The sequence below is a fragment of the Rhinichthys klamathensis genome, unplaced genomic scaffold (genome assembly GCF_029890125.1).
Source record: "Rhinichthys klamathensis goyatoka isolate OS25496 unplaced genomic scaffold, OSU_Roscu_1.1 h1tg000003l_1, whole genome shotgun sequence".
NCBI lineage: Eukaryota > Metazoa > Chordata > Actinopteri > Cypriniformes > Leuciscidae > Rhinichthys > Rhinichthys klamathensis.
Window position 1 is genome coordinate 1833942 of NW_026606556.1, and position 27767 is coordinate 1861708.

The 27767-nt window shown below is 37.4% G+C and overlaps 2 protein-coding genes across 4 annotated transcripts in view; one reads left to right on the forward strand and one right to left on the reverse strand.

The window, feature by feature from the left end:
* The window catches only part of angpt2a (angiopoietin 2a), a 30317-nt gene extending 10557 nt beyond the window's left edge, over positions 1-19760 (forward strand). The window contains exons 2-9 of one of the 2 annotated variants that reach the window (XM_056249391.1): positions 1784-1939; positions 3702-3823; positions 4032-4267; positions 9741-9868; positions 11712-11813; positions 11906-12072; positions 16784-16914; positions 19510-19760. In XM_056249391.1, the coding sequence (XP_056105366.1) occupies positions 1784-1939; positions 3702-3823; positions 4032-4267; positions 9741-9868; positions 11712-11813; positions 11906-12072; positions 16784-16914; positions 19510-19670 (1203 nt within the window). In that variant the 3' untranslated portion in view covers positions 19671-19760. The remainder of the gene's footprint in view (positions 1-1783; positions 1940-3701; positions 3824-4031; positions 4268-9740; positions 9869-11711; positions 11814-11905; positions 12073-16783; positions 16915-19509) is intronic. The other variant, XM_056249400.1, reaches the window with a different exon arrangement.
* The window catches only part of mcph1 (microcephalin 1), a 111416-nt gene that overhangs the window by 23452 nt on the left and 60197 nt on the right, over positions 1-27767 (reverse strand). For both annotated transcript variants that reach the window (XM_056249371.1, XM_056249380.1), the window contains exons 12-13: positions 24633-24795; positions 24430-24507 (exon numbers count right to left, since the gene is read on the reverse strand). In XM_056249371.1, the coding sequence (XP_056105346.1) occupies positions 24430-24507; positions 24633-24795 (241 nt within the window). The remainder of the gene's footprint in view (positions 1-24429; positions 24508-24632; positions 24796-27767) is intronic.

Sequence of the window (27767 nt, forward strand, 5' to 3'; positions counted from 1 at the left end):
ACACTACATTCAGATTCACTAATTGGAATGAATTCAGTTAGATTGAAACAAAAGGTGTGCATGTAAACAATGAATGGCGACTGCAGAAAGCAAAAGCTGAATCCAGGACATTTTGTACGATCTCGATGGCCGGACATGTCCAGGAAAAAGAGGATGGAAACCCCTACTACTCAGCTTTCTCCACAGAACAAGAGCCTGCTAGCTTAGCTTCCAAAAAAAGATGGCTGACACTATGTGTACATTCTGTGAGTGAGATCCCACCCTCTATGGGCGGGTGGAGAAGACTACTGGCTGTAGTCTTTAGCCTCTGGCCAAAAAATCCTCAGATGACGCAAAATGACGATTTTTGCGTCAGAGGATTTTTTCCAGACAAAAAATACATAAATCTCTCGTCTCAGGGGGATATGAGGGTGGGAAGCATGGTAATTTGAAAATACTACAGGTTTCCTACTAATACAAAGCTTAATGCTAAATCCTGAAGTATCCCTTTAACTCGCTCTCTTAATGTTCTAGGGAAGAATTTTCTGTAGCGTACTATGATGTACGTAACTCTCTGGAGTCGGACTCTACTCTGCATAATCTGGACACAAATGGAAAAAGGACAGATTGCAGATTTCTTTTGAAATTTTGTAACATTTTTTAACTCTTATAACATGTTTCAGAAAGCTGCAAAGGCCGCAAAATGCAAATATTTTTCTGAACTTATCACAAAAACAAATGTCATAAACCTCAAGTTCTTTTTTCTACTATTAACTTTGTTTTAAACCCTTCTGCATTCCATCTGAGAGCCCTCTACTTCGCTCTGTGACAACTTTTTCTACAGCTAGTGCAAAACGCAGCTGCTCCTGACTCCTCACTGGGACCCTCAAGTATGAGCTGGCAACTATTTTATCTGCACTGCACTGGCTACCTGTCAAATTTCGAATTGATTTTAAAATTCTACTATGTTAATAAAGCCCTCAACAATTTGGCTCCTTCTAGAGCTCTGAGATCCAGTGATCACCGTCTACTCACTGTGCCTAGATCTAGACTTAAAAAACTAAGAAATTGCACTTTTGCGATTGCAGGTCCACAACTGTGGAACAGTCTACCTCTCCACACCAGATTAGCGCCCTCTATTTCCACCTTCAAATCTTCAAGACTTATATGTTCTCTTTAGCTTTCAATACTCCTTGATCATAGGTTTGATTATTGTATTACTATTGTTGTGTATTCCTTAATTTTGATAGTTTTATTTTTCTATTTCTTAGTCTTATTATTTTCTGTACAGCACTTTGGTCAGCCTTGTTTTTTTTTTAAGTGCTTTATAAATAAATATTGTATTGTATTGTATTGTAAAGCATAGACAAGCAGATGAGCCCAGATTTTGAAAGCAACGAGCTATAGTTTCACGTTAACATTTACATTTAATCATTTAGCAGCAGACACTTTTATTTAAAGCAACTTACAAATGAGAACAATAGAAGTAACCAAAACAACAACAATAAAAAAGGGCAACAGTAGGTAAGTGCTGTGTCTAGTCCCAGTTAGTATAGCAAAGTGCAAGATTTTTTTAATAAATAGAAAACAATAGAATAGAATAAGTGCGTGCTAGTATTAATGGGTCATGTGTTGACGAAAAATGTGTCCCCAGTCCTTGATTAAATAATGTCTTGCGCCAATGTTGACTTTTCAGGGTATTTTTGTTTAACAATTCAGAGTTTGAGGTTGTGTTTTCTGTAGTCATATCTAAAGAGTTTGTTCTATTCGAATTTTAAATAATTCCTTCTGATTTCATCCACAGCTGGAGAACTACATCCAGGAGAACCTCAAACAAGACATGGCCCAAATTCAGAATAACGCGGTGCAAAACCACACAGTGACCATGATCAAGATTGGGACCAGCCTCCTGAGTCAAACAGCAGAGCAAACACGGAAAATCACTACTGTTGAAGCACAGGTAAAGGGTTGAAACTTTATGTAAAGCAGGCTAGGTTTAGTGGGTTAAGTTTCAAAACCTAACAGGCTCAACGCTAAGGTTTTTTTCTACTGGCCCCGTTTGGCCAGTGGTTTACATTTTTACTTGCCCTACCAATTTTTTTTACTGGCTCTGTTTTGGTTGTATTTGACCCATGTTACTATACAATAAAAAAGGTTGTTGCAACACCAAAAATTTAAATACTAGCAACATTTCTAATCCTTGATGACTAAGCTTAAAAACGAATAAATTAATGGTACGTCCAGCTTCAGCTAAATGGGAAAACACCACACAGACAGGCGTCAGATGTTGATCCCAGGTTGTGTTGTAGACAATTACATCATCTAAATAAAAAGCGTAGCCTGTAAGTCAAGACATGGTTCATCAATCTTTGAAAGTTAAAGTGTGCATTTCTTAATCAAATCTTAAACTAGCTTGCATTACCTCTCTAACTGCCAAAAGAAGTCAAGGTACTCCCTTCTCCAGTTGCAGTAAACGTGGAACAGATAAGCGCTTGATTTTTGGTGTTGTACCCATACCTGCTCCACTATCTTGGCAAACATATTTGATGTAAAATCTGTCCCCAGGTCCCTCTGAATAACTTTCAGAATACAGAATATGGTGAAAAATATATAACAGCATTGATTCATATGGATTTTAGTTTTAGCAACAAAGTGTATGGACTGTCAATGGAGGGACAGAAAGATTTATTTTAAAATATTTTCATTTGTGTTTTAAAGATAAACAAAAGTCTTATGAGTTTGGAAAGACATGAGTGCGAGTAATTTATAATCCCCTAAATATCTGCAGGTAAATACAGCTGTACCCCCCAGTGAGCCGAGAAGATAACTTCTCTCATCTCATAGCAAAATGATCTCTAGACATGTGCTTCTTTTAAAGTCCCCCTGTAGTAAATCATTTTATCCCTTAAAACTTATCTTTGATCACCAAAATGACATATTTAAATGTTTTTTTACTGTGGAAAAAAAATTCTTCATGCCTTAAAATAGCTTGAATGCAACTCTACACCCTTGCTTCATTTAGTATACACGGATCCATTAATTAGTTCATCATAACATCGTAATAGTCAATACATCATGTCAAATAAATCTAGCCGATTTTTCAAATCAACAAAAAAATATACCAGGATAACCTGGCATTTCTTGAGACCCCTGCTAGTTCGCTGTAAATGATATGCCAAAGCCTGCCGGCACGTTGTCGTGATTGGTTACAAGGTAGTTTCTGAGGTCAAAAACACCAGCGATTTCAAACCGCGTTTTTGAGACAGACTTTTTTTCACTGCAGTTTTAAGGAGAAAATACTCAGCAATGGTGTTGACTTATGAATTTACACATGGTTTGTCTTAAAGCATATTAAAAACACCACATTAGACATAAACAATATTAAAAGCTTGATTTTCATCACAGGGGAACATTTGCAGAGGAAAGCAATGTTATTCTCTCAAAAATATCGTCGAGAACCACTAAATTATTAAGGTGGTGGTTTTATAGTTAGAAGTCAGAATTCAACGTAAATGTTAAAGCCAAGATATTTGTATGGGTGCTTTAAGAATACTTCATTTAATGAAACATGGAAGACCACAACAGCTGAAAAAACTAGAAAACACCTTCAGTGGAGGGAATTTGATTCACTGACAGAAAGTGAATATGGAAATACTCATGGTTTGCAGAGTCTTCTCCAAGATGCTTTCTGTTGGAAACACAAAGTCTATTTTCATCTTTAGGTAATTAACCAAACAACTCGACTTGAACGTCAGCTTCTTGAGAACTCCATTTCAACCAGCAAACTGGAAAATGAAATTCTGCAACAGATAAATGAAATCCAAAAGCTGAATAACAAGAACAGGTAATATTATTAATATAATATTAATTGAGCTGTTTAGAAAAACACCACACTTTGTCTCTCCAAATTCTGGAGGAAGATCTATTCAAGTCACAAACATTTTTATAGAAATTTAAATTCACATTGCTACTGACTCCATTCATAGAGTTGAAAAACCACTGTCTGGAGGAAAACAGTGTTTTTCAAAGCTTGTTCTCTTGTTTCCTCTTAGTTTTCTGGAAAAACGAGTGGAGGACATGGAAGGCAAGAGAAATACAGAGCTAGAAAACTTGGAAGCGGAGAAGGAACAGCTCAAGAAGCTGGTGGAGAAGCAGACTAGCATCATAAAAGAGATGGAGCAACAACTGCTCCGCACCTCCTCCGATAACTCCGTCATGAAGCAGCAGCAGCAGGAGCTGACAAATACAGTCAACAACCTAATTCACACCATCTCTGTGGGTAAGCAAGGTGGGGTTTGCATCAGTATTTCAACCGTTATCACACATGGGACCTGGGGCAAAATAAACTCCAAAAACAATATTGTGCCAGACAGTTCACCTATAATATTATGCAGCTGTTCAAATGTTTGGGGAAAAGGCTAGACCGCTATTAGACAGAGACAGATTACAGAGAAAGATAATCATCAGAGTACGTTAAACACAATATACTTTGTCACGGTTCAACGGTTTCAGTTAAAGACCTTTAAGGTCTTTCATCATGAAATTCTCAAAACTTCTTAATTACTTGACAGTAACTTTGTAAAATGAATACAAAACTTTATCAGTAAGGATGGGCAGTGTGACCAAAATCCCAAAATGGTACAAACAACTTCATATCATGGAATTAATAAATATTACAACAATACAACTTTTCCCCAACTAAAAACAGTTTACAAATTATAAATAATGTAGTAATTGCAATTTTTGGCACACTGTAAAACTGAAGAGTGAAATTAAATGAAATGAGTTCATCTCGCTCAAATATTACTGAAAGTTCACTGTACTGAACGGGAAAAAAAATATGTGAACAATAACTGATTAAGCTGAATGAGTTGCAGCAAATTTCTAGTTCCCAGCATGCTTTGCATCAGACTGTATAAAAGGAAAATAAATGATGAAATGAAGTCTTTTTTGGGTGTTTTGCATAAGAACAATAGAGGGAGAGATGTGTTAGTGTTTACTGTTCTGTTATGTTGTAGTTCTGCAGAAGTTACCATTGTGGTCAAGAGTAGAGCCTGTGGTTAGGTTGAGAATTGGCTACAAAATCTTAAGACTTTATATGCTGCATGTTGATTATCTGTGTACATGCAATAGTACAACAGTGGCCAAAAGTATTGGCAGTGACAAATTTTGTGTTTTGCAATGTTTGGTGCTTCACTATTTTCTGGCCAGCCACCACCAAACATGAGCAGGCCCTTCACGTTATGGAGATGAAGATGCTCCGCTGGTCCCTCTGGCTCACGCGGCTTGACCGCATCATGAACGAAGATGACTGAAGGGGCATGAGCCCATAGGAGGACATGCGCGCAGTCAATATCGCCCCTGATGATGCCCTGGATCGAGCCAAGTGGCAAAAGGCATGCGAACAAGCGGACCCTGTGCCAACGCGGGACACGCTAGAACGAAGAAGCTGCTTCTGTATTTGCAGATTATTTTTTTTCACATGTTCCTATGGTACACTGAAAAACAATAAGCATTTCATATGTTTTAAAGACTTTCATTGTAAATATTGACTCATTGCACATATCGAATGGTTTTGCCTGTGTTGCTGGATATCAGCTTCTGGGAAAAATCCTAACAGATGGCGAGCCATTCTTGCTTTATAAGTGCTCAGAGTTGATCACAATTTGTGGACTTTTACATGTCCACTTGCCTTTTGAGGATTGACCATAGGTTCTCTTTGGGATTAAGATCCAGGGAGTTTCCTGGCCACGGATCCAAAATTTCCATGTATTAATCTTCATTCCGTGTATTGATCAGCCACTTCATTATCACTCTTTCCTTGTGACATGGAGTGCTCCATCACGCTGGAAAATGCACAGATCATCGCCAAATTGCTCCTAGATCATTGGGAGTAGTTGCTCTTACATTATTCATGGCAGTGACTCGGCACGACACAGGACTAATGGTAGCGTCTTGTGCGGTCCAATCCTTGTACTTCCTTCAGAATTTCAGTCAGTTTTCTATGTTTTTCCTGGAGAGAAGTAGCTACTTTTTTCTTTTCCAGGCCGTTGTCCTGAAGTCTTCACCTTACTGTGCGTGCAGATGCACTCACACCCACCTGCTGCCAAGATTGAGCAAGCACTGCACTGGGGGTGACATGATTCCGTAGCTGACTCCTCAGCAGCAAACTTTGTGAGCACAAAATGTATGTCACTGCCAATACTTGTGGCCACAGCTGTATAGTTCTTTGCTAGTTACATTAGCACATGCTATTGTGTGCTATTGCTAACATAGCTAGCAGTTAACCATCAAATATTTGAGTTAATATAATATTGCTGCAATCAATTGTAGTCAATACTTCATTATAATTGCAATTAACATGTTAGTAAAAAAAGCTAAATTTAAAGTTCTATTAACTTAATCTTTGAGTTTAACTTAAAAATTTGATGAAACCGATTACCGCAATTATTTTTTAGTTCTGGCAATTTAGAACTTTTTCTAAAAATGTAGTTTTTCCCTCTTTTCCACCCCGCTTTTAAATCACTTATGAATAGTGGTGTGACGATAGGGCTGTGCCGGTAAACTTGACAACCACATCACCGCGGTGGTCCGCCAAAACACTTTATTTTTTGTACGTGAATGCTATTTTACGTGAATATTATGACACGGGTGAAGCACAAAGCTTTGTTTACAAAATAAATAATAGGTTAGACATTAAATGTTACATTCCAGCCATGGAATCATTTGGATTGGGCGAGATTAAGAGAGGTATGTCACGTGAGCCCATACATTTAAGCTTTGTACTATGTTTTGCGAATTTAACAATATTCCATTGGACATGGAATATCTTGTTTCTTTTCCCAAATCTGTGTTTGTGTGAGTGAGTGCGTTTGTGTGTGTGTGAGTAAGTGAGTGAGCGAAAGTGAGTGTGTGTGTGTGTGAGCGAGTGAGTTTCAGTGTGTGCGTGAATGAGTGCGTGTGTATGTATGTGTGCGAGTGAACGTGTGCGTGTGAGACGGAACGCGATGACTGGTCGGGAAGCAACGTGTAGTCTGACATGTTTCTTGTCCATGACACGACAAGATTTTAGGAGTCAAAATCGCGTAATCTGACACAGTGACTATCGTAACAGACAAAACAATCATGTAATCTGAACCAGGATTTAGTTTCGCTTTCTCTGGCAACACAAAATCAAACAGCCTAAATGTCTTGACACTGCGGAAAATAAAATTCACTCTTCAGACCTTTTACAACAAGTGTCAGTTGCTTGGAACATCAGGAGAAAACATGAAGATATTAGAAAAGAGATGGTCTCTTTCCTGCTCGTGTCCCACATCCCTCTCAAAGCGCAAAGTGGTAGGCTATATGGCGCATCTTTGTCTGGAAATATACAGCGAATGTTTTTACCAATATTTACAGATATTTATTTCAATGTTCAATTATTACAGGCTGTAGTGTGGTGTTTCACTGACAGAAGTGCTAAAATAAACACAATACACAAATAACACAAAAAATATGGAGGTTTAAGGTTTGATGCACGCATGAGCAACAGAGGAGGAAAAATAGGTATTTCTGCCCCATTTTCAGGGTGGCCAAGTGTTTGCTCCAGGTGAAGGAGATGCTTGACAAGACTTATATGCAAGCTTGGTAAATATGCAAGTTTGGTAAAGTGAAGGCGCAGTATTTTGGAAACACTACAAACATGAGGCTTTTGGTAATTGATCCACACAATTGAGCCTAGGTGTAGCATACATCCCAATGGCTTTTTACTCTGAAAACAGTACCTTGGCGTACTAAGAGACAGAGATAAAGGTGGAGGAAGCCTTTAAGACAGCAACAAGAGTTGCACTAATGTGTGATGCTAGGACATCAAAGACAACTCAGTCATGTGTCCTGTCTGTATGGGGAGGTTTGGAAAAACACTTAATTTGGTAGACAGACTCCTCAAGCAAAAACTTGCCATTTGTACTTGCTTTTGGGGGAACTAAATTAGCCCCTAATTCAGAGTAGGGTCTAAGCCAGCACAATAGGAACTACCAGGGATTTTAGTGTACGTTGATTGGTCGAACGAGGGCCATAAGAAACAGCACCCACAATTTTTTTAAATCCTACAGAAACATTCAGAAAGCTAATGTTAACGGCATTTACCAGACGCCTTTTTTTCTGTGGCGTTGTTCTTTTCTCAGCCTCTATGATATGTAGCCCCACAAGTTGTCACAAGAGATTTAATCTCAAAGCCCTTTCAATCATAAAACTTGTGTCTACATTCCATCTCCGTCATCACGAATCCCACGAACCAACAAAAACACAGCTCTGATCACAGCATCCACCATTCAGTTGACTGTTGAATGTCAGCAGGCTTACGTCACTTCAGAGTACCTACTGGCGGTGTAAATGCAACCAGGAAAACATTTAGTTCTCGGGGAACCGCCCTGGTGGCTAGTTCCTAAAACAATTTTTCCTATAACTGTCCGGTGCAAAAGCCCCTTTAGTAATTGCACAGCGGAGCATGCTCACTGTCGAGCGTGTAGACCAGTAGAGGGTTGCACCAGCCATTCGTAATTTCTTACTTAAATTGGAATTTAAAGTCCACATTAGAGGCTTAGAGACTACTAGCTAGTTTGTAACTAACTCTATTTTATGTGGTGGCACCATTTTTAAAAAAATGAATGAGGATCAATAAATAAATACGGATGCAAAAAAAATAAAAAATGAATGCAAAGGAAAAAAAAAGTCTGCACACCTTGGTTCGAGTCTATTAAATTTTTCACATTTTTGGAGCCAATGTGTGCCGACTTTTTGTCCTTTTTTATATATAATTTTTTTGTTGAGCACCCAACTTGAGCAACATAGTGTTTTGCTGTGGATGTGCGTATTTTTGGAACTGATAAAAAAAAAAAAGAATGACACATTACAAAATGACATCACTCCTGATCTGAGGGTTCCGTAAAATTTTAGTTTATACATAGTTATGCGTCAACTAAGTTTAATGGTCCAACGCAAAAATATTTAGTAGTGCGTAAGTTGTAAACTTAGTGCCCATTTATGTCATAAACTAGGCTAAGTTATAACTTGCAACCGGCCCCAGCTTCTGTTTCTACATCAGAACCTAGACATTCCAGTCAGTGGTGGACAGCAAAGTAAACTCCAGTTCACATTTCAAAGTCAACATGCACTTTACAGCGAAATGTAGCAGTTCTTGTTTGTTCTAATAACATTTTGTATTTACAGTAAATCTAGCAGTTCTTGTTAGATTTAATTTTTTTATGTATTTGAATATGCTGAAAAGATATGCAAAAATAATTTACCACTTTATTGATTCATTTCATTATATTTATTATTATATTATTTTTGTATTAAGGAAAATTATATTTCTAGTAAGTTGATTTTCTATTTGTCTCAGGGCTACCTTGCTTTATTACAAAATATTGCCAGTCAAGTCTTTAATGATTGCATTCAGCTTAAATGGCATTTGTTTTTAGAATATTGAGTTGACTAACCTGGGAAGAAAAAAAAAATCAAAGTTTACATTTGATTCAGTGGGATTTTTTTCTTCTTCATGACATTGAACTGTCTGCCGCAGTTAAATAGGAAAAGTAACAAAACTACAATCAAATACAACAATCAAAAAGTAACAGCAAACTAAAATCAAATAGATTTTTAGTTGAACCGTGACCCCAAGAATCAATTTAAATCAAATCGAGAGGTTCTAAACTATTCGCACCCCTATTAGAGCGCATACTTTCCACTTTGGTTTAACAAAACATTTCTTTTATCAGGTAGCAATCCTGCAATGATGCAGGATGATCCAGATCAGTACAATGACTGTGCTGCAGTCTTCAAGTCAGGGAACAAGGAAAGCGGGGTCTACTCATTGACCATACCTGATACAAAACAGCAGTTCAAGGTAACGTTGATCAACTTAATAGTCAAAAGTAGTAAAATACCAGCAAAATACTTAAATATATAACAGTGCATTGGTATTCAAAGCAGTACTAGCAAACATTAGAAAATTAAAATGTTCTCATTTAAACCCCCGTGTGTTGTTCTGACCATGTACTACATTCTTTTTTTTATCCACGAAATACTAAAGGCTGAATGTCAAAGTCACTATTTTCCATAGACCAAAAGTGTATAGTAATTTGATTGCTCACGAACACTTGAAGTCATGTCCTGATCTTATTTCCTCACTCTAACCCTTATTTTTCTGCCTACACTGTACTTTTAAAGACAAAAAAGCCACATTATCAATTGTGTTTAATTAAAAAATGAAGCCTTTAGATATTACCGATGCCAAAAGCCATTGTTTCTCGGTCATATGTCTGATCACAACAAAGCTTTGAAAACACAAATACAAAAGTGAATATTCATGATCTTTTTTTCAAAACTGAACTGACAAAATGCATAATTTTTCTGTTATCACTGTGAAGCTGCTTTGAAACAATCTGTATTGTATAAAGCACTATTAAAATAAAGGTGACTTGACTTTAATACTTAGCTATCATCTAAAGTAAGGAGACCTAAATACACTCAAATACTTCAATTGTGCAGTCTTCGAGCTTGTAAGTAAAAAAAAAAAAAAAAAAAAAAATTCTCTTGTGTGAAATAGAAAAGTATGGACATTCTGCCTAATAACCTTTGTGTTTTAAGAATATAATTAAAATATGTGGTTTGAATGACGCAAGGGTGACTAAACAAGTTAATTATTCTTTTAAGAGCAACCCTTTTGCTTCTAAACACGCTTCCCCACTGAGAGACATTTTCTAAGAAACCTTTTTTTAGAAGTATGAAATGAAAGACTGCCAATTTAACATTATTTTTAGACTTTCTTAGCATTCTGAGAAAGTTGCCAAAAAAGTTATTTGTTTATTTTATCCTGGAAGATAGGCATGACATGTGATTCAAGTTTATACAGAACGGACATGAATGATGAAATTTAGCTTTTTAGTTAAAGGAACACTCCGACTTTTTGAAACTTTAGCCTATTCACCTTATCCCCCAGAGTTAGATAAGTCCATACATACCTTTTTCATCTCCGTGCGTGCTATAACTCTATCTGACGCACCCACCGCTAGCCTAGCTTAGCACAAAGACTGGATGTAAATGGTTGCAGCTAGCATACTAATCCAAATAAGTGACAAAATAGCGCAAACATTTTCCTATTTACATGTTGTGATTTGTATAGTCACAGAGTGTACAAAAAACAAAGTCACATGAGACACAGACATATTTTAACCGTATAAATACTGGGAACTATATTCTCTGAAGGCGAAGCACTGCTACTTGGGCGGAGTGATAACCGCAGCACCTGAGACGCGCTCTCTGCTCCTCACCACGGCTCGTCTCAGGTGCTGCGGTTATCACTCCGCCCAAGTAGCAGTGCTTCGCCTTCAGAGAATATAGTCGCCTTTAGAGAATATAGTTCCCAGTATTTATACGGTTAAAATATGTCTGTGTCTCATGTGACTGTTTTTTGTACACTCTGTGACTATACAAATCACAACATGTAAATAGAAAAATGTTTGCGTTATTTTGTCACTTATTTGGATTAGTATGCTAGCTGCAACCATTTACATCCAGTCTTTGTGCTAAGCTAGGCTAGTGGTGGGTGCATCAAACAGACTTATAGCACGCACGGAGATGAAAAAGGTATGTATGGACTTTTCTAACTCTGGGGCATAAGGTGAATAGGCTAAAGTCCCAAAAAGTCGGAGTGTTCCTTTAAATTTAGTTGTTTTTTTTGTTTCCAGGCCTACTGCGACATGGAAATAGATGGAGGTGGATGGACAGTAATACAGAAGCGCTTCAATGGCCTTGTTGATTTTCATCAAACATGGAAAAATTACACAATGGTAAGGATTTAATTGCGCTTGCATCTTTCTTTGAACATTTCTGACAATTTTACACAGATATGAAACATGGATTTTCTGTATTTCCAATTCAGGGGTTTGGAGACATCTCAGGTGAACACTGGTTGGGGAATGAAATCATCTCCAAGTTGACACAAGAAAAACAACATGTCCTCAGGATAGATCTGACAGACTGGGAGGGGAACACAGCCTTTTCAAAATATGAACAGTTCTCACTTGATGGAGAGAAGCAGAATTACAGGTGAAGAACTACCCCGTGCCTTCATATACCTCAGAGTTTTGTGACTCCTTGGGTGTTGTTTATAGTATATGCTGTGTGATGGTAGAATTTTGCAATATCCAAGCATGTGATTAGCTAAAGACAAAAAAAGAAGGAAAATTTATGGAAAGGAAATCTTTCAAATTAATTTTGAAAGATGGTTGGTGCCTGTTGCATTCCTAAATGCAAATTATAAGCGATTTACAGCTTATAATTTTATAAACAGCTTATAAACACACAGCACTTACAGAGTAGCGTTTACTGTGAATCAAAACTGAAAATGAACGAATTATCCACTGAACGAATGCTAATGAAACAAGCAGTGCGACTATTTATATAATTACAACCGCAATTTGATGATCGCACCAACGTTCCCTCTAAGCTGTGCGCGTGCGCAGTCGCACACTTCTGATGCCGCGGCCGCGCATCTTGGTAAAGACTGGTACAGTCAGGGCCGGATTAAGAGTTCAGAGGCCCCTGGGCACAATGTCTTGTAGGCCCCCCCTTAGGCAGGCCAAATGTATATTTTGTCCAAGGACATTTTTATATGGCATTTACAGTTTTACTGACTTAAAAGGAACTTTGTTGTACTATGCTGGAGTAAAGTTCATAAATGGTCGTTCTTTCCCATATGAATTTGTAAAGCTATGTTGGGTGGACCTCTGTGCCTCTAGGGGGGTTCGGGGGCATGCTCCCCCGCAAGAAAATTTTGTACATTTTAAGGTTAAATGCATCAATCTCGTGCTCTTTGAGAGATCAAAATTAAGAGCTTCAACCCATGAACTGCTCGTTGAACAAAGAAAAAGCATTGATTTGTACCAGGAAAATAAAGAGGGCTCAAACATATTTTTAGTTATGAGAGTCTCAGTCTACATTACATTATCAATGGTGTTTTAGGATGCCAAACAATTATTATAATAATCTAATAATGATTTATATAATTATTCCTATGACGTAAAATCCATAGCCTATAAATGTACTATATAAATGAAAATGAATATTTTAAAAGTATATTTTAGTCTACATTACACTATAATACAGAAAAATTAAAATACTTTTGTCCTAATTTCTTCACTTGCAAGAAATAAACCCTTGAGCTTTTATTTAGGAGAAAACACCGGATAACCATGCTAATCGCGTGAGCAAAGTGCACTTTTCTTTAAATCACCCAGCACAAACAGGATGCCTATTCTTAAAGTCTTGTGCTTTTTTATAAAGGCACAAAGCCATCATGGTTTCGATTTTAGTTTGTTGGCAAAATATAACGCTAGAGACCTTTATGTTAGGTAAGGTTATACATTTTACATCTCATATGTGTTGGGAAAAGGGAGAAGAGAGAGTTCGGCAAAAGGCGGATTCGAACTCGGGTCGAGCGCATCAAAAGCTGCTTTCAAGCACTTCACGCGCTACGACCTACGCCACTGTAGCTATTCCGTGACGCGCGTCTTTTTGCTAAAAAGACAGGCACTTAGTGCAAATATACGCTCCGTTATCTAAAATATTTTTTTTTCTTCCCCTCGCTTGGGCCACAAGTGCGCATGGCGAACTTGCAATGAATACATTTTATCAGACCGGCCCTCGCGGCCTCGAAACAATACCGGCCCACCGGGGAAACTCCCGACTCTCCCGATTGCCACTCCGCCCCTGGTGCCCAGGGCCCCTTAGATGTCGTGGGCCCCTGGGCAAGTGCCCAGTTGCCCTAATGGTTAATCCGGCCCTGGGTACAGTAAACAGCACTGTAAAACAAAAAATTCTCAGGTAACCTAAAATGTGCTTCATTTAGTGACTTCTTAATTAACTGCTTGTTTTCAAAAATATGATTTAATACCAATATAAGTTACATCAAGGTTCAATTAAAATAGAAATGGCGCATTCAAGTTTCTATGTATGCTGTACAGGTCAGGTATAAAGAATGTTTTTGCTCAGGTGGCGAAAAATGTCCACCCAATAGAGAAAAGTTTTGCCCAGCAAGAAAATTTTAAATTCAAATTCAAAATTTTAAGGGAACATTGGATCGCACTAAGCCATATCCCATTCTCACAACCATGCATTGTCAAAATTTATAAAAAGTTACCAGGCAACTGGCGGATAACAGTTTCAATGTAGATTTTCTCGCAATAAGTTATTTGAACTCTGGCCCGCAGATGGCGCCGCGAGCTCGTGCAGTGCTGTCAGGAGCAATCCGTGACATGTTATATGTATTAGAAAATATAACATTTTGCAGTCTATTTAGTATTTGTTTAAAGCAATTCCGCGATTTCAATCATACAGTAACCAGTAAAAAAAAAAAAAAACTCGGATTTATGCAATTCACGTCGGTCATACTATTCAGGTCGGAAAATACAGAAAGCAGTATAAATATGAGAAAAATCACATCCATGTATATTGTTTATACAGTGAATATCTGCATCAGTACGCAGGACTGCTTTGTGCTATGTGAGAGCAAAGAAACTTGGAGGAAGAACTTGGTACTAAAGGCCCTTGCACACTGAGTCCGAAATTCGCGTCCAAAATATTCGGACGTTAAAAAATAAATACGACCTCACATTAAGTCAATCACGCTTGCACACTGCCTCCGAAACTTTCGGCCGGCATAAAAAAAAATCGGATCGGGTTTGATTTTCTGCGTTTTCCGCATCCGTAGCAAGCAGTTTGAATGGTGTTTAAATGGTGTTTTGACAATTCAGAGCCACCGAATCACGAATGCGAAAAAACGCATACGAAAATTTCGGACTCAGTGTGCAAGGGCCTTAAGAGTTGTAGTTAAGCACATTGTGAAGCAGAGTTTAGTTCTTTACCAACATCAAGCAACATCACAAATAACCACATTATTATTCATAATCACAGAATTGATGTGCTGTCATATTTGTGTATATATCAGCTATTTTAGAATATCTACATTTAATTAATCTTCTTTAATCTTTTTGGTTTGTGACCATAAGTCTGACACCAGTATGCTCTCATGTTTGAAGTAAAACACCAGGAAGCTACGAGTTAGCTGTTGATTTGGTACACACCCATATTAACACTGCTGTTCATTCTGCTATAAAAACTCTGGAGGGCTGGCACACTATTGTCACAACTCCAAAGAAAATATTTTGAAATCTGGAAATATTGATGGTCTATGTAATGTGAAAACATGACAACACAGTTCCCTGAACAACTTTTGGCATCTGACCCCCCAACAAGCTAGTGGGTAATTACCCTGATTAATTTTGTAATATCATCAAAAAGATGAACAGGATATACAGAAAGGCTCTGGACTGAAACCTAGTGAGCCGTCTACTGCCTCCATAGGTACAGTAGCTGCCTTGTAAAGGCCTCAATATACTTCAAGTGAAATCAAAGAACGAACTGATGTGACGCATTTCGAACAAAATCAGGTCAAAACTAACTTCGTTTGGAGTTCGAAACGGTTTGCCAAAGCAAACTTTTTTGGAAACTTTTCCGGCTGGTAGACATCTTTGTACTACCATTGGTCCGTGGCTATCATAGCCACGGACCAATGGTAGTACAAAGGTGTCTACCAGCCGGAAAAGTTTCCAAAAAAGGTAGGTGTGCGTGGAGGCTCCGCCGCCTTTCACGTCGAAATCTTTTCTGGTTAATTTATTATATAGTCCATAGATGTCAGACGTCCGTGAGTGAATACATGAACACGCTGGAGAGATGCTTCATAATAGAAAATGAAGTTGTACTTCTAAAGAAACAAGACACTGTTTAATACGGTATACCTGCTTGATTTTAAGCAATCTATTGTGCAAAGTGCTATATAAATATACGTGACTAGAGTGCCGAATTGCAGAGCTCGGGCAAGCATATCCACGTTGCTATGATCAGATGCTTTTTTTAATGCTTTATAAAAAAGTTCTTGCCGTTTTCTCAATTTTGTTGTGCGTTTATTTTGTTATTGAGAGGAAAGTGCGCAGGACATATTCATCTAAACGTCACTCTCAGCAGTGTGGGTGGTGTCAGATGTTCGATAACAGTATATCGCTGTAAGTATATCGGGGCCTTAAAGCAGTAACTGTCAAGAAAACTGATGAACAATTAGTGCTCCTGGTGTGAAGCTAAGCTAATGTGATATGCTAATAAAAACTTGCCATAACCACAAACACATCACATAAAAATGTGTATTTTAAGTAGATTGAAATGTTTTTATCAATACATTTTGGTAATGAATGTATTATTTAGAACCATTTCTCTCGCTTAAGCCATACTGGTTTTTCCCCTCTTTAATTATCAAGGATGCATTTAATAGATCAAGTGACAGTGAAGACATAAATTAACAAAATATTTCTATTTAATAAATGCTTTGATAAATTTAATATATACATTTAATAAATGCTGTTCACTGATTCTATTCATCAAAGAATCCTGAAAAAAGTATCAGCACAATTGTAATGAACAATGTGGAGGCGATGTGTAATGCACAGCTAGCCGTGAATTATCCTGCTTATACCATGTTTACATGCCAGCAATGAGAAGTTTAATTAAAAAACAAATATAAAATAGTGACAACTACAGGGAAAATGAGAGTACTCGCAAATACTGAGAATGGTAGAATAAAATTATGAACAGTACACATTTTAGCAGTTGTTGTATTTTGTCCATCTCTTATTGATAACAGAATTTAATTACCAGACTAACTCGCATTTATAATATTATTTATATTTCTGATTTTCCAATTCTATAGGATACACCTCAACAGCTACAGTGGAACAGCAGGTAAAACCAGTAGCATGGGACAGCCAGGAAGTGATTTCAGCACAAAAGATGTAGACAACGACAAATGTATTTGCAAATGCTCACAAATGCTCTCAGGAGGTAACTTTCAAATACAATTTTACAGCATGCATCTTAATTGTCTTATTCTAATGGATTTAGAGTGCTCATTTGCCACAGTTCCCTTTTTTAAGTCTGTTACTTGGCACCAGGGGTGTAAAAATACTTGATATACTTGATATAGTATACTTGAGTAAAAGTAAAAAAAAGTACAACTTTAAATTGTACTTAAAGATTAAAAAAGTAAAAGTACCATAGCAAAAACGAAAAACGAGAGAGGAGATACTCGTTTAATCATTTTGAATCATCTTTTCAATGCAAAGTGAATTTACTGCATAAAATGGTTTGTTAGACATACATACACAGAAAGATTTAGTTTAAAATATAAAACAAAAGAATGACGCAGAGGTAAAAAAACATCTCTCTAGTCAGTGCATGCAACAACAATGAAAAAGCACATTCAGATGTGATGCAGAGGCCAGAATCGTATTCCAGACAGAATTCAATATGGGGTTAGAATTGTTGCATTATTCCAAATAAATAGGCTGAGATCCACAAATAAATATTTTCACAAAATTAATACAATTTAAATAAATAATAAAAAAAATAAAAAAATAATAATAATTTACAAATGTGTTGTGTCACAAACACAACTGCCTGACATTCATTTGTGAATCGTTTCCTGTGCATTAGTAGATCCCCGCACGCATTTGTGGATTTTGAAACATTTTCTAGCATCAAGACGTGCAGACACTCCACCCACTGTCTACTTAAGCCAATCAAATAATAGCCATTTGAGTTGAGTTGACCAATCATAGCATGCTCTCGCTTCAACCAATCACTTTTTTATAAAAGGCAAAGTCAGCCGTTGTGCCATGTCATACATCGTGTCTACCCCGTGTGAGGCGGTCTACACTAGACGCGTCAAAGTGAACGTGAGAATCATTTGTCCTTCATGTAAATTAGCGCAAGTGCATGTAGTACTTATGAAGAACGAGCATTCGTTTACTGTTGGTGAATCATTGTGTCGTGCTACGATTGTTCAGCTTAAGTAGACAGTGGGTGCAGTCCACTTATTTGTGGATTTGTCTGCATGTCTTGACGCTAGCATTTCAAAATCCACAAATGCTTGCGGGGATCAACAAATACACAAGAAGCGATTCACAAATGTGTGCAGCCATCCACAAATGCACAGAAAGTCATTCACAAATGAATGCCAGGCAGATTTGTGTTTGTAACAAACACATTTGTAAGTATATTTTATTTGCAAATCTCATTTTATTTATTTGTGATTTTTTTTTTTTTTGTGAAACGCTTTACATTTATTTGTGGATCTTATTTATTTGTGAACTTTATACATTTTTGTGAATCTCTTTACATTTATTTGTGAATCTCAATCTATTTATTTGGAATAATGTAACAATTATAACCTCAAAATACCAGAATGTGTGTTGAGTTAAATCAGCCCTAAATCTATCTATCATATCTCTGGAAGATTGACAAATTCAGTTGCTTAGAATGGATTTCTGTGTACTGTAGTCCAATGAGAGGCTTATGATAAGTGATAGAGAATTAAAACATACAATATTGACTTTTAAAGCCACTTTTTGTGATGTATATTCAATGGCTCCATGCATCTGCAACAATAATGAAAGGTCTTTGAATTGTTTCTTTTTGAATGGTTGCAAATATTTATGTGATTAATTTCAAATAATTAATCTGCATAACATGTCATTAATCAGATTAAAAATTAATTGATTGACTGATTGTTATCCCTAAAGACCAAAAAACAAAACAAAAAAAAAGAAACATTACTGGTTCTCACACATCAAGTAGTGGCAGAACTAGAGTTTTATACAAGGGGTGACCAAGTTCAGGGGGTCCATTGACCATGACAGAAAATTAGTGTGTAACCCTAACCTGGCATCTAAGGAACATGAATTACTCCTATGATTGCTGATTAAAGTGATCATTGACTTAACCCAGAGATCTTCAGTGTGCAAGAAAAAGGTACTTAAAAAAAAAAAAAAACTTTTTCAAACAAACACTCACACTAATGTACTCCCATATTTGAGAGACTTTGGTCGCTATATTTTCAGAAAATAATGCTCAAGCACAAAAGAGAAGATAGCATTTGTTTGACCAAAATTGCATAGTTTACTTGCAAAAAAGTACATTTACTAAAAAAACAAACATAATGGATATAAAACCATATATCAGGCAGAAATGGAATTAAGTAAAAGTATTCAGTTTAAATTGAACTTGAGTAAAGTATTAATACCCACAAAAGTAAAATTCAAGTATTTTACACCCCTTACTCCAAAAATCTATATAAAAGGTGCTTTGGATTTTTTATAGTTGGGTCATGGCTTACTAACAAAATTACCCAGGAGTTAGTCATTGATTATCTCATTTGGGAACTTAGCCCTTAATCATTCTTATAAGCAAGCAAAAAAATACTAATAATAGAGGAAATCGCATTGATGCATTCAAAAACAAAATTGTTCATTTGTAATACCTGTAGTAATATTTGGGAGCCTGGTGTATGTTAACAACAGCCAACATTTTGTGTTGTCACAATATAGGCCTACTTGTGTTTTTATATCTTAAAGTATATATTTTTGTTGTATAATTTAGGTTGGTGGTTTGATGCCTGTGGACCATCCAATCTCAATGGCGTATACTACCAGCAAGGACAGAACACTAATCGTTTCAATGGCATCAAATGGTACTACTGGAAAGGTTCAGCATATTCACTAAAGGCCACGACTATGATGATAAGACCGTCAAACTTCTAAGCTTCTAGTCCTAAGCCACAATAGCCGCTTTTCCACTGTCGGGCCAGTGCGAGCCAGGGCAACGGGCTGTGCTGGGATAATAGCCTCGGACCTGTAGCACAGAGCTCAAAACCACACTGCGTTTCCACCGTCGGGTCAGAAGCTCCGCATAGTTTCATCACATTTAGAAAGAATGATAATTTCTACAAATTTTCCACCAAAGAAAAAAACCAACCTGAGGAGCACTCTCTCCAGTGACAGTCCCAATAGAGTTATATTTTCAGCCAGAGAAGGAGAAGCCCAGACGAGGCCCGATCAAGCCCCGGAAGTGACAGTGGAAACGCAACTGGCTGCAATAGCACTCTGCTTTTGGCCCGACAGTGGAGAAACGGCTAATGACTACGTCACTGCTTTCCTATCCTATAGAGAAACATTTGTTGGAGAGGTGTGACCTTCATGCACTTCTGATACAGGACTTCTATTTAAAAGATAAAGCACTTGGAAAAAAAAACTTTGTTAGTGTCAAATTGCTAATTCATTGAACATGAAATCCTGACATACAACATATTAATGGAACTTCGTCAAGGGAAAAGTTTTGTTCAAATGGATGTATTAATATGTATTGTTAATTGAAGAACAGCTGTAAAGGGGATATACACCTGTACACTGAAGTACCTTGATGCTTCACAGGATTTCCTTAATTCTTCATGTAGATAAGTGGAATCAGAACTACTTTCTTAGTGTGCTTATTTTATTTGTAAATACCAAATTATTTACAAAAATTTTATTATATTATTGATAAATTGTCAAATGTAACCATGGTACAAGAGTGAGTTAAATGCATAAAGCATGAGGAGGTTCTTTAAACATGTCGTACAAATTGTTACTCTATAAAACTGTTGTTTACACATGGTTTAGTGCTTTGAACCTTCTTGTAGATATCTTAACTGTGGACATTTGTTGACAGTTGACCAAACTCTGCAGCATTTCTTAAAGGGTCCCTTTTTTGCAAAATGCTAAATTCACTTTTACATGGTTTTTTGAAAAAAAATTTTGTCCACAGTGTGGATAACCAACCTATAATGGAAAAAATCCACCCACTCCTTTTTGTATTCCCTAAAAATAAAATTAAAAATTGTCTCAAAATGATTTGTTCATGTTTTCTACCCATTGTGACATCGCAATGGAACAGGCCCCTCCCATGACTGGTGACGGACTTTTCCCTATTAGCATAGATCCTCCCCTGAGTGAACTGCACACTCACTACACTTGAACTTGACGCACAACGTAATGATGGCAATTGACGCCTCTTGCGGTTCAAACAAACAGGGCTGGGTAACCGCGTTCGTCATTACGTTGTGCGTCAAGTTCAAGGGTTACTCTTTTGGCGTAAATCGATGCGTACGGCCGTCTGCCGGAAGCTAGTTATTTTAGTCGATAAAGTTTTAAATATGGATATTTTTCTAACACGAACGCATCGCTTCAGTTCAGAAGGCCTTTATTAACCCCCGGAGTGTGTGTGGAGCACTTTAATCATGAATAGATGCACTTTGATGGACTTCCAAAGACATACACCCATTCACTCCCATTATAAAGCTTGGAAGAGCCGGGCCATTTTTTAATAGAACTCCGAAATGTATTCGTCTGAAAGAAGAATCACATACACCTAGGATGGCTTCAGGGTGGGTAAATCATGGGCTAATTTTCATTTTTGGGTGAACTATCCCTTTAATTGTGAAGAAAATAAACTTAAATATACAATGCACTTATAGATATTGTAACATTTAAACAGGTTTATAAGAAAATAATAATTGCCAGATTATCCTAATGTTACGTCTGACCATTCCTGTACTAATCTCTTTAAGTCGACAGGTTTATCTATTAATGCACATTATACCAATCTGCACACTAACATGCAAATAAAAATGAAATGTACTGTCTATAAAAAGGTGTAACATAAATCAATGTGTTAACATTAACACACGTTACTGACACAAGCAAAAAAGCATTTGCAAGTTATTCAGTTGAAAGATGTCATACAGCTCTTACAGTAAAACATGTTTCAATGTTTCATATAAACTCAAAAACAGTGCCAGCCCTACTTAATAGGCAACCTATGCGGTTCCAGGGGGCCCCATATCAGGGGTTCAGACTAATGCTTGGGAATAATAACTTAAATTTGCTTGTGTCAGTAACGTGTGTTAATGTTCACATAGATTTATGTTACACCTTTTTATATACAGTACATTTCTTTTTTATATACAGTACATTTATGTAATAATTACAAAGCATGTCCATTTTACACTAAGCAACAAATATTATCCAACAGTGTGACTGGAATAGCAACAAAGAAACAGCAGCTCTGGAAATTTTTTTTTTTTGGGTTCGCTATCCCGAAAGAGTTTTTAAACCATGGTAGTAAGGATCCCAAGATCTCAGTGGAATTTAATAAGGTTGACATTATTCATGGCAACAAAGTGTGTGAAGTGTCTACATGAGTGGGAAGTCCATTTCATTTTGCTTTGGGAATAAAAGTAGCCGGCCTTGTAAAACGAAGTAAATCATCTGACCAAGCAAAGCATTTAAACTTTTGAAAACACTGAATGGGACACCTTTGCACAAGGAGCTAACCTAGAGGAATATGCCTCGACAGTCCTGTCATACATAACATTTTGCACTGATAATGTGACTACAAGAAGAAACATCAAAGTGTTTTCTAATCAGAAGCCTTGGTTTAATAGTGAGGTTAAAACTCTTATAAAGGCTCGGGATACTGCTTTTAAATCTGGGGACATAGAGGCATACAGAAATGCACAAGGAAAACTGAGGAAGGGCATCAAGGACGCAAAGCACCACTATAAACACCGTATCATTTCAACAAAAATGACTCCCGCAGCATGTGGAAAGGAATCAAGGCAATCACTGATTACAAGAGTGGTAACAGCCAGATGCCCAACAATGATACTGCTTTCCCTAATGTCCTAAACCATTTCTTTGCTCGTTTCGATGACGGAAACAACAGCCCTACCACCTTTACTGCACCGCTGCAGACAGGGCAAGCACTCATTCTGCACCCACATCAAGCGAGGTCCACTGACTAAAACTGACATCAAGAAAGCAGCTGAAGCTGAACCAGATGGAGTGCAGGGAAGGATTTAAAAAAAAGTGTGCTGAAACAGCTAGCACGTTTTCACCGAAATATTCAATAACTCACTTCGACAGGCTATAGTCCCCACTTGTTTCAAATCAACTCCTATTATCCCTGTGCCAAAGAAATCTACAGCAAAATGCTTGAATGACCGATTGCTTTGACACCTATTATTATGAAGTGTTTTGAAAGGCTGATACTGAATCATTTTTGCAAGGAGAAAAAACAGGCTAATAGATATTAAGAATACTTTTTAATGAAATACAGGTATTACCGGTACTAGTGAAACTAGTCAAAATTTATGGTTATAGAGCCACTTAGTGGTCAAGAGCAGAAATGCATTGGCTGCCACAACCAACAATACCCGAGGCAGCAAAAAATATATTCTAGTTGAGTGCCATCTGTACTTCATAATTTGTAATGTATTACATAAAATGCAGCAGTGGCTAATTATGTTGCATACACATGACTGCAAGTGTGCTATATATAACAGAGAAAAAAAAAAGGATTATATAGATAACAAGTCATTATTTTCTTTTGTTGTTGTAAATTAATCACAAAATGCTAAACTGTGCGTAATGTAAACCACTAGGAGACCACAGATCGATGTCATTAGCTGTACTGCGTTAATATCAAAATACACACGATTACATTTTGAAGAACAGACGGAAGAAAATCTGTCGATTGGCATCTCATTCGTTGTATTTTGTATGTTTAGATGTTCAACCGCAGTCATGAGCACAAGCACTTCTCACAATGCCCATGCAAAAAGTTTTCAATCATTCTTTTCAGCATCAGTGGTCTGAAAACAGTTTATGCGAGCACTGCAAATGTTCTCATCAGGACCATCAGGAGGTGCTCCGAGTTTAGTTCGCTTTATGTCCACAGAGTTTTTTTTATACGCATTGTGAACGCAAAACACTGCAGGTTCACTTCATATCTAATTTCTTCTAATATTCCAAATGTAGCTGTATTTACTACAATACACATTGCAAAAAATCTCACTATGTAATATAATTTGTATATTTTAAAAAAGTACAACAAGATTTGAAACACCATCTCTCCTGCGTGGTCATAATTGGGACAACACATCCCTATTGTAAATTACTGATGATCCAAAACCAGTCATATGTGAAGAGAATATCGTTAATCTTCTCCTAACAAGGCCATTTATTAAAATCTGGGTAGATTAGACGGTACTCAAACAATGAGCTCTCGTAATCAATGTGTTGGATGCAGAAGAAATGGCCATGAATAAAGATCTGAGGCTATGTTCAAACTGCAGGCAAAATCAGATTTTCAAAATCATAAATTCATGGCCATTTTTTTTTTTAAGTTTATGATTTTTGTTTGTTGTGCATTTGTGTTTAGGAAGCAAGAGGTAGTCTTCCAGCTGGTCAGAAATCTGGGTGGTTTTACAGTGGTCGATAATGTGTGTGAAAGCACCACTCATGTGGTGTCCGGCAGCCCACGGCGGACGCTTAATATCCTGTTAGGCATTGCACGTGGCTGCTGGATCCTCTCCTTTGAGTGGGTGTGTATAGTGCTTATTGCTTTGTGTGTATTTTTTCGTAAATGTGATAAACATCATTCATCATTCATTAATAAATTGAAGTGTACTTGTGTACTTACAGGCGCAGCTGGAAACTGATCGGATAGCTCATACGGTTCTTCAGGAACCCACTGCCTGTGCTCCAAACACCATAGGATCTGCACAGATAAGAAAAAAAAAGATACAATAGTATATTAACTACCACCCAAATCTTTACAGAATGATGTTTATCACATTTACGAAAAAATTAAATAAAGCACAAAGCAATAAGCACTATACACACCCACTCAAAGGAGAGGATCCAGCAGCCACGTGCAATGCCTAACAGGATATTAAGCGTCCGCCGTGGGCTGCCGGACACCACATGAGTGGTGCTTTCACACACATTATCGACCACTGTAAAACCACCCAGATTTCTGACCAGCTGGAAGACTACCTCTTGCTTCCTAAACACAAATGCACAACAAACAAAAATCATAAACTTCAGGGTTTCTGCAGGTCTCAATTCACTATTACACAAATTAAGGCCTTAAACCAGAGCAGAAAGTCTTAAAGTCATGGCATGAGTGTTGCATGGACTGCAAAAGAATATTTTTTGTCCCATTTCCAATACAAATATCTAAACATCTTTGTATATATATATATATATATATATAGAGAGAGAGAGCAAGAGTAAGATTTGAAGAAAGACTGTAGAAAGAGAGAGGACTGGGACATTACAAAAGAGAAAAGGTCAGAGGAAAATCACTGGAAAAAGGGGTATGATCAGGCAAGAGCTTTACAGAGACATCCACTCGTGCATTGTGTGCGTGTGCATTTGGAGGCGGAAAAATTAAGAAAGGGGTTTGTTTAGCTTGATTCAAATATCAACAGTGTTTCTCATAAATCGCTTACTGCAGCTTTAAGAATCTTTAGACATTTGCATTGGAAAACAAGACAAAAATACTGAGAACACATCAATTTTTTGCAGAGGGTGGAGTAAAAGATATTTCCATATTCTAGTGGTTGGGAGCAAAGCGATTAAAGCTACTTTTTAATTAAAGTAATGAATATCTGTTGAAACTGTAATTTCAAACTCTAAAGTGTATCTAACACATTTCCGTTATGACTTATGATAGTTTGTTGGTCCGTTGGGTTCAATTGCTTTCTCACCTCAACCGAACTGCTCCAGAGTTTGTTTTTAATTGGGCCGAGACAACCACGTTCAGTCGATCTCGGAGCGATTGTTTTGGAGCGGATCCGAGCGCAATTGCCATGATCATATTTGCCTAAACGAACCGAACTAAGGGAGAACACCAACAAACACTCAAAATGAGCCAGGTGTGAAAACGCCCTTCGAGAACATATTGTTGTATTGTTTTCACTTCAATTTATTCCTTACATTTTCTTCACTTGGTCTTGAAAAGGTCTTTAAAAAGTCTTAAATTTACCTTCACAAAACCTATTCATGTTTGTCCAGTTTATTTTCAGTTTTATGCTGGTTTATGACCACAACTTTATCTAAAAATCTACATTCCCACATTTTCAGCACAAATAACTTTATTTTGATGTATTCCATTTTTCTGATATCATTTCTCATCCTATAATATACAGAATTTGGTCATAACCTTACTTTAGAACAGAGTTCTGGATGTGGGCAGTAGGCCTGTCAAGATAATATATTGACTCATCGCAATATATATGGACATGACCTCGATCATTTTGGTGATGTGATCTATTGCCCATTATAAATAAATGTCACCAACATTTTGCCGATCGCACTTCCTCTGTCATCTTATCTGCTCTCCATGTTGGAGACTCAAGCAGCTCCTTTATACACAGAGTGGACATCGAAAGGTGAAAAGAAGGTATAGTGCTATAGTGTTTTCCTGACAACTACAGAGTACAGACAGTTTGGAAGAATAAGTCCAAATGCAGTATCAAAGTCGCAATCCACTGTTCCTGTGCAAATATAAACATGACAGCGTGAAATGGTGCATGCTCGGAGCTAGCATTAAAGGCCCTGTAATGTGTTGATGTCATTTCCACTGAAACAGGAAGACAGGGCGCAACATATCGAGCAGCTCCTCCCCCTTTTTAAAATAGCCAATAGCGCTTTGTTTATATCACAGCTCGGCCAGAGCCGTTGAGCTTGACAAAGCAGCATTTGACAGCCAGAGTCTAATAGATTCCCCTTTTTATATTTAATATGAAACTGTGGTAACACTTTACAATACGGGTGCACTAATATGCATTAATTCATGTTTAACCAATGCACAGATAATCATGAGTTAATGTATAACTCATGAAGAACTCAACCATTAATTAATGATTACTGCATCAGCAAGCAACTAATAAAGAGTCTATATGATTAATAGATTAAGTAATAAATGAATTGCTATTAATTAAACGTGTCATCATGTATTAATTCCTTAATAACATATTTTATTAACTAATAGTGTAAATGAATGTGTTAATTACCACAATTAGTCAACACTATGCACTTCAACTTCCAGTTGTCTGCTTTAATTAATCATTAGCTAATGATTTGCAAAGGTATCATGACTTTACTTGTTGAGGCACATGACTGTTAAAGCTGCCGTCGGCAACATTTTTTTGATCATATTCAGTGAAATCGACACCATAATCCGACAGAACAACATAAATAAAGTGGTTTTAGAAAAAAACCCGAGCTTCTAACTCCACCTGGAGCGTGTTATTTGTTTTGCAAAAATCCACAGCTCCCGGTTCATCGGGTCCAATCAGCGCAGGGGGGTGTGAGATCTGACTGTCAATCACAGATCGGGCACACGCCACCCCTCACGCACGTTACAATCACATGCACACGCCTGAAGTTCGCGCAGTAACGAAGAGTGATGGCGGAAAATCAAGTAAGCTCATTTAGAGTATGACTTTAGCAATTGCAATCTATTGGTAGATTAGCCAGGACAGCATACCTCCAAATAATCCATGGTGTTGATGGATGCTGATGAGACGGGCGGGTTCACTGAAAATCTGGTGCACACGCACTGACGAGCATGAACTCGGTCACGGTGGGAGGGTATTAGTTGATAGTGGGGGAGGGCCATGAGAGTTGTAAACATTCAAAATTGTGTAAGTCCACTCAATCTGCCAGACTTGCCGACTTCAGCTTTAACTAATTGTTAAGTAATATGTCATTATGGTTATGGGTTTTGTCAGCTACACTAAAGGTCTGTGGGGCAGTTGCACATGCAGTGAGTGTAATGTCAGAGAGTGTTTGAAGGATGGGTAAGTTGGGCCGCACACAAATATCAGCACACCAGAATCTGAAATACTGACACTGTTATACTGCGTTTAAACTGGACGAGACCATAACACCTGTCTACACTGGACATGACAGACCATTGCAAGTCCATTTGTCCTTCATAACAGAAGTAGCGCAAGAGCTCGGAGTACG